At 39.7% G+C, this 8,313-nt stretch overlaps 1 protein-coding gene across 1 annotated transcript in view; it reads left to right on the top strand.

Annotated features, from left to right (window-relative positions):
* The first annotated feature begins 7,853 nt into the window (after nucleotides 1–7,853).
* The window catches only part of LOC104388605 (cytochrome b-c1 complex subunit Rieske, mitochondrial), a 2,576-nt gene continuing 2,116 nt past the window's right edge, over nucleotides 7,854–8,313 (top strand). The window contains exon 1 of the mRNA XM_009997487.1: nucleotides 7,854–7,970. Within this exon, the coding sequence (XP_009995789.1) occupies nucleotides 7,854–7,970 (117 nt within the window). The remainder of the gene's footprint in view (nucleotides 7,971–8,313) is intronic.

The raw sequence follows: 8,313 nt of genomic DNA, 5'->3' as shown, positions 1-8,313 counted from the left end.
GGAATTCATTATTTTAGGAAGTAATAAGTTTGCATTAGTGCCATGAATGGCATGCACTCACTAGCTGTAGATCAGGCAGTAGTTCCAAGGAATTCCAACAGTTCCACTGTTCCCTCCCCCTTCCTCCTAATTATCTACAGGGAGATGGGTTTATGCATCCCCAAGAATTCATTTTTCCTTTGGAAAAAGAATACAGAACAAAAATAAGAAAAGCTTTCGGACTTGACTTTCCTGTGCTCCTTTCTGCCTCAAGTCTACCATTTTAACTTATTTAGCCCCAGCCCCTAAGCACCTCATGATTCCTCACGTATGAACCAGGCACATTTCAGATGAGAAACAGAGGCAAAGCAATTAGCTCAAGCTTCCCACAAGCCCACAGACTTGCTCAACTCCAGCCTAATGCCATACCCAGGCCATGACCTGGCTTTGCAATTGCTAAGAACCCAGAGTGGTTTTCAAATGTTTGTTTCATTTTAGCACAGCTAATGCTGCCTACAAGAGAACTCATGTGAGTGTGGGGATCTTCTGCTGATGAACTCAGCTGATGACAGCTCTCCAGAGACCACTGATAACATACGTGTGGACAGCCAGAGCCTCCCTGCTGGGTATCAATGCACAGCACTCATCCCCCTGCTGCCAAACAGGGCCTGCAAGAGTGAAAGGCATCAGAAAATATATCCTGGCCAAAATGAAATCAGTGGCAAACATCTGTTCACTGGCAGCCCCCAGATGATACCTCACACCTGGAAGACCTTCCTTTGGAATAGAAAAAAGACAGTCTTTGTGGTAACCTATTTTCAACATTTTGCTAGTGATACATGTGGGAGCATCTGCTCAGTGCAGATGACGTCACGCACAGCCGGTAAGTGAGCACACTTTTTGTCCTAGGATTTGAAAAAGATGAAAAAGAAAAATTATTCCCTCTTATTTTTTAATTAGAATTGCCTGCCCCCCAGCAGGTGGAAGGATACTGCCTGCAGGAGTTTTTTTTGTTGGCTAAAAATGTGGTTTATATAATCAGCATGGTAATTAGTGAGCTCTTTGCTATTAAAATGAACTCATTACTGCTATATTTTGCTGATTGATCTGCACTTAAGCAGCAATCTAAAAAATGTAAAAAGCATTTTGTGAACCACTTTAAATCTTCAATATGAATATTGAGAAAATGTAACTGACAGTTTGTCTTTGACTAAACTCCAATCTAGAATTCTCTAGGAGTTCAATCTATGTGGAACTGGACTGTAAGTCACACATTGTCCTCTACTATTTATCAGATTTCCTTTGCAAGGGATGGGATCTGTCAGAGCAAGTCAATACCTCAGATTCTGTGACATTTTCACAAGTGATCTTGCAATCAGACAAACAAAGCAACTAAGTTCCTACACACCTAGTTGTAGAATCACTGGACTGCCTACAAGTAGGACTGAGGCTGCTCTTTTCCCTAAGGGCTCCCAGGCTTGCCATGTCCATGAAGCCCTATTAGTCAGATGGAAAGAAAGCCTTTGAAAAGACAATCATAATTACTCAAAATTAATGATTAGCATGGATCTGAAACTGCTACAGAATGAGTTACTTCCAACTTTGTACTCTCTGCCAAGTCTTCTCATGCTTCCAAAAGAATGGATAAATTATCCAACAATGTATAATATTGAAATGCAAGGAGGAGGGAGAAGAATAAGGGAAAGATGACAAGAGAGTGGACACATGCCAACTATTCAAAGAATTTCCTTTCTTCAGGGACATCTCCAGTGAAATTCTGCCTCCAATGAAGTCAATGTACAACTCAATGAGCTCAACAGTACCAGTATCTCAGCTTTGACCTATTGTCTTGATCTCCATCCCCTAGTGCTTCTAAGCAGTCTGTTCCTTTCTCCCCAACCAGCCCAGGTGCCACTTCATTTCCAAGCTAGCTTTGGCTCTGAGGCTGACCCCACTCTTTCAGCATAAAAAAAATAATAAAAATTGATTCTCCCATCACCATCCAATTGGGTATTTATAGGCTCTACTACAGTGCCAAATCATTTTACAAGCTAAAAGGACATCACTAGTAACTGAAATGGCTAATTTTTTTTTTTACAGGGATCGTAAGTAACTATGCTGGCCCAATTCACCCACTATTAAAAGTAAAAAGCAGAGTTCAGTGAGAGCTGGGTGGGGCCCTAAAATCATGCAGCATGGTCACACAGTGCTTACAGTAGGAAGGGAGTATGGATTTCAGCTCAGACATTCATAAAATCAAGGTAGGTCACTGTCCTGGAAGGCATAAGGACAACCACAGCTCTGCTCATGTCCTTCCATGTAAATTTGATGAGCACTGTACGTGGACAAACAATCTCTATGATTTATTCAGATAATTTCCTCTCTATGCTCCCACAGACACTCTCCTGCCAGCATTAATACTACCAATGTGGTATTTCAGAGCAACTCAGTGAAGAGAATACATTTCAATATTTAAAGGGTCTATTTCCCCCACTCTGTTTTTTTCAGTTTCCATATTTTTGAGAGCGTTTGCTCTTGTTTTTTTAGTGCATTCAGTATTTTTAGGCTCCTTTTTCCTTCCACAAAAATGAGTGGTTATAACATTCATTTTTATTTTTGCTTTCAAGCTGCAGAAACAACTCTCACCGAGTATTATTTTTATCTTTCTTGAAGATGGGTGATTTATTTTTAATTGCTTCTTTAGGTCATGATGCTGCATACCAGTGTGCCTACATTTACTGTGTTCATTAATTTAAGCTTTTAAAAAAAATATGTGAAATCACTTTTTTTCTCTTGGAAAGGGAAGTAATGGTAGATAGAGAGATCAATTATTAATCAGCATTAACTGAAAGTAAAAAAAAAAAAAAATATAAAAAAAAAGGGAAAAAGAAAGCATGAAGTATCTTAAGGACTCAAGTGCTCTTGAGTGAATTAATTTGTACCAGATCATACTTCCCCAACATAAGTTCTCCTACAAAATTAAAGTACAGAGAGATGAAGGTCTTATTCCTTAGAGCTATTGAGGTCCTTTTTTTTAAATCTGAAAGCAAAAAACCCCACTACTTAAAATAAAATAAAAAATAATAATTAAAAAACAAAAGAGAAACCGAAGGCAAAAGAACAATCTCCAAGGTAACACAAGGATGTACTTGAAAATAAAGTCCACAGCCAGCTCTTCCAAATATTAAACTCCCATTAATCCAAATCCAGCTGTCCATCCCCTCAAAGTTAATAAACTAATATATTCACAATAGTACAGGATCCTAAACGCAGCAGAATAAATGGTATCATCTATAGATTTCAGTAGATGCAAATAAATGCACCCTCCATTATTTCCTGCATTTTAACTGAAAAAATGTTTTCAAAAGTACATTTAAAAACTCTGGAAAAATCCCTCTGCTTCTCAATCCTACATATTTATTACATTGATCATAGGGGAGAGCTCATAAACATCCATAAAATGATTTATAGCCTCTTCTGCTAAGAAGCAGTGTATTGAAAAAAGCCAGTACAGAACTGCCCTGAAAATGTGATTCAATTATCTTGTACTCACTATGTTTTATGTAAAGCATCAAACTAGGTTTTAACTCTACCTGATAATATTCCTTTTGTCTTTTATCCTGCATTTGGGTAAGTAAATTTGGACATAATACTGTAAGTACCACACTACCAATGAACTTTCTACCAGAGAATAAAGTGAGCAGACAGAAGTTCATCTGTTTCTATAAATAAATAAAAAAAAATAGTACAACAAATAACAGCGAGGAATTAAACTCTCCCAACAGGCTAATTCTAACTTCACGTAATTAATGTTCAAAGCCAGACAGGATAACATCAGCAAAAGTGCCATGCAAGGAGTCCCCCAGGTCACACTTGCAGAGTACTCTGAAGTCCAGCATCAAACCTAGAAATGCAGCCACTTGTCATCCTGGGATATGCTGCTGAGCTCCAACCCTTCGGCATCCCTTCCATTTCCCCAAGATCTGCTTCAGATGCAAGGCCTGGAATCCTAAGATTTGTCAGCTCTCATCTGCCTACTATTATTTCCTGATTTATTATGTTTTCTAAATGAAAGTTATTCTTCCGAACCAAGGACAAGGCTGGTATGGAATCAGAGTGATCCAATTTTAATAATACAATCACAATTAATTACCTTCTCTGTTGGTTAGTTATTTTCCTGCCGTTCAAGAGCTTGCCAGAACATGCAAATCTATGCTTTATTTTCCTTTATTTCCATTTCAGCTTGATGCCATAGGCAGTTTTCAACTGGACAAATCCCATCTTCTTATTTTTCTCAGAAATCTGGTCAAGTATATTCTACAGGATCTATGGTTTTAATTCCAGTTTCTCAGCATACCTTCTGTCCCCCTTTATCTTTTCTTCCCCTGTTCTAACAGCTGTTTGTCTAGTAACAGTCCCTTCCTTAGAAAATGTCACTCATGAACCTTCATTTCTGTATGAACAAATACCTGCATATGAACCACCCTGGGAAATCGATGGGTTTAAGGTCTTTACTAATACTCCTTTGACCACCTCCTTGCTATAGGCAGTACTAGGAGAGAAAGGGGATACAATAAGAAACCTAGATAAGAGAAACAAAAAAAAGGATGAAATAATAAGCTACAACAGCAATGCTGATCTGTGTAAGAAAAAGCAAAGCTGAGAGCCTGTGAAATGCTCTTCCCTGTAGCCACTTTTCCAAGAACTGAAAGGAGGAAGTGAAACCACAGACCAGAAGAGGAAAGTCAACTGGAGTCCTTTTTCTCTGTGAATGACAAGTAGGTCATTCTTCTGAAGATGTCAGGGACAAGTATGTCAGTCCAGTTGATAAAAGGAGACTAAGGAAAAAAGAAATAGTGAATAAGAAATTTGCCCTAAGTTCACACAAATGAAGCAACCAGAAAAAATTGCAAATAATAGCTCATCTCCTGAGTAGCACATGTTAACTTTGTGCCACTGATGATCTTCATTTTATTGACTAATTTGTTTGTTACTCCAGACTAAAATAATGAGTCTATGCAGCCAGGTGAACTGCTTTCCTCCTTTATCTAAGAGTTTCTGTCTCACAGACATGACCTTGTGGACAGCAGTCAATTTGTCCCAACAGGCTGAGTGTCAGAGCTGTCCTCAGAGTTCCTGACAGAGACAGCACTAATGTGATGACCATCAGGAGCTGTAGCTTACACTGGGGAGGTATTCCAGTTTGGCACTATGGAATACCTGCGAAGACAAACCTGAGAAAAATGAGGGTTGTGTTGCTGTTCAAGAACCAAACAGCATTACTCTGTTCACACTTTTAAAAGCTTTTCTGCTTATAGCGCTCCCAGAGTGAAATTCTGAAAATAAAAAGAAGTATTTTAGAATCCCCAGTTTTTCCTGTAACCTACATCCCTGCACACACTTGCTGTGTCCAGCAAAACATAGGCTAAAGTAATCCTAGACAGGATGCAACATTACTTTTTTCCTCTAAAGTATTATTTTCAATCCAGAAAAGGAACTAGTCCTGCCACACTATGTTCATGCTGTTTGTGTTGGCAAATTCAAAATACACATCACTGTAAAACCTCAGAATCCTTAAAAAAAAAACCAATCAAAACCCCCATAAAACTACAACAATCCCCAAAAACCCACAACTGGTAACAAAACCTTCTTCAAAAACTAGACCAGCTCATCAGCCTCATGGTGAAACACCCAATATCTACAGCACACCAACATCTGATGGCCTTAGTAAAACCTCTTATTTGGTTCTGATCACATTTTTACCATGACAATGAGAATTTCATAATGTGTCAGAGAATAAGATAAGGAAAAAAATAATACCATGTTTTTATAGTTCTTTCCTCTTAAATGAAATAATGTTTGTAAAACCTGTGCTGTTAAAAAAAGCAGCCTTACGGGTCTTCCTAGTTTCCTGCCTGAATATTATTTCCACCCAAACACTGATTCACAGCCCCAGCAGTTTCTACAAATTACCTCGCCTCCAGAATGGAATTATGGTGTCCTGTAATTAGTACTTCTCTATTAACTACAGTTACCAACAATAGTGTGCTCAGTTGGGCAAATCATCATCTACCCAGGCACAGATGTCACAAACTGCCTGGGAAAGAAATAAATTATAGATCAATACTACTGGAACTGGAATCACCCATCCCACCTGATTAGAACTCACAGATTTCAGTACCTTTCAGACAACAGGTAAACAGACTCAGAGAATTATTTATATTACAAAGTCAATGCCTTAAACAAATATTAACAAAGCCTGTCCCTAAACTACCACTCTACAGAGACAGTTATGTTTATTTTTAAAGTACCGTCATAAGATATTTTAGTAGCCACACCATTAGCCACAGCTGAATTTCAAAGCAATACCTCCCTATATGGCCACTGTGGAACACTAAAGCTTCACAGCCTTGCACAAATAGTCTGGGCTGACTGGCTGAGAAATTGTGTCAGTTTCTAGCTCAGCTCAAGTGCTTTCAAACATACTTGTGTGCCAAGTTTATCCTGCATTTTGGGAAAATTTAAGAAGCCTGAACTAGTGAGAATGCTTGACTGGAGCAGGTATGCACCTACTAGCACATCCACCTGATATCAAACTAAATCTTACCACTCGATGCTCTGAGAAGTCAAGGATGAAACTGATGCTGTAAAGTAAAATAAATTTGGAAGAAAACCACAAACAACCCAAACCACAGATATTTATTTGTTCACCCTAGTTGTCAGTGGAAGAATAAACCTTTCCTTTAGTCTAGGATTCATCCATGGATTACAGCTTTTGTTTTCTTATTCTTGCAATTAACATAAATAAGTTTTGGGTGCGAACTGGAACCCTGCCCAGATCTTGGTTAGAAGCTGGGCTGGTTCTTCCAACAAGAGTCCAAGACACTCCTGGCTCACAGTGCTGCTGCCTGGCCAGGACCTGCCTCTACATCCAGGCTGCAGCCATGCGCAGGCAGCCAGCAGTATCCCTGTTGGAAAGGGAGGAAAGATTACCAGAGAATTCTACCTTCTTGTCTCTTAAAAGTGCTGTGCCACCCTTCCTCAGTGTGAGTGACCTGTACATGACAAGATTCGTGATATGAACTGACCTGACACCTCCGGAATAGCCTTTGGAAGTGGGTTTGGTTTCAGTTTGCCTGGAGGATGTCATGCACTGCTTCTTCCTGGGGGAAAGAGCTGGCAGCAGCATTGTTTTGCATCAGAGTATTTTTCAGTGCAGTCAAAAGGGTGAAATCACATCTATTATCTAATTAGAGAAACCAAACATACTAATGAACTGGTATTTCTATCTTGCATGCTGCTGGCATATCATCTTAGAAAATGTACATTAAAAACAAACAAACAAAAATGTTTATGTCCCTTTGAGAAGCTCTGCAGTGGTGCCAACAGCCCTTCAATGACTATCCTGCCAGGTCAAGCCAAATCTGTTGCTGGCTATCAGACCAGATGCAGAGGATTCTTAACAGAAGAAATACTTAAATCTACCAAAGTATTTTCTTTAGTATTACCTTAGTACTTTTAAATACTTTGATTTGTCAATATCCACACAGAGACAAGCACTGTGCATAACCAGATAAGAAACACCTAGAAACACAGCTTCTAGCTTTTTACTACCAAAAAAATACAGCAGAAGGTTTTGGAAGACAATCCATTCTATCCTCAGGAAAGCAAAGTCGTACGTTTTTCATCAATCATAAAAAACACCTCGAAGATACAGAGAGTACTGAAATTTCTTCCCTTAACGGACAAACACCTAAGGTGTGGGGGAGGGAAAAGCATGAGTTTGTTTTAAACTAACTGCACAGATCTAAAGGTGCAACAAAGTGCAGGGCTCCTGTGCCCCTCACGGCTGAACAAAACCCACCTGAGTGGAGATGAAAAGTGGATTCAGGCTGTTTGCATCTCAGCCAGTGTTTGTGATTCGAGAAAGGAGGAAAGGTATTTGGGGCAATAATGACAACTGCTGTGTTCCCTCATCCTGCTCACCACTGGTGAGTGAGTTCCTGGGGAACTCTCTGGCTTCAGAGAGCTGCAGGCTGAGGTGGGGATGAGCAGTGGGAAGGCAGAGGCAGCTGGAACTGCCCCAGAAACGTGGCTGGGAGCACAACAAGTGCAAGGCGTGCTTGGTGCTTTTCAAACGCGATGCGAAATCCATCACTCGCCAGCTTACTACAAGCTGAAAAAACCCCAAGTTTTTCCCTTTCACAAGTGATCCAGCAGAACACAGGTTTAATAAATAAATAAATAAATAAGCTCAGATAAATAAAAAAGGGGCAAAGCCAGAACGGGGCAGGTGCTGCCCCACCACAGGCAGGCCCGTTCCCCAGCACCACT

The sequence above is a fragment of the Chaetura pelagica genome, unplaced genomic scaffold, assembly GCF_000747805.2.
Source record: "Chaetura pelagica isolate M959 unplaced genomic scaffold, ChaPel_1.0 scaffold425, whole genome shotgun sequence".
Lineage (NCBI taxonomy): Eukaryota > Metazoa > Chordata > Aves > Apodiformes > Apodidae > Chaetura > Chaetura pelagica.
The sequence above is the reverse complement of the archived record's forward strand: the minus strand, read 5'-3'. Positions and strand labels throughout refer to the sequence as shown.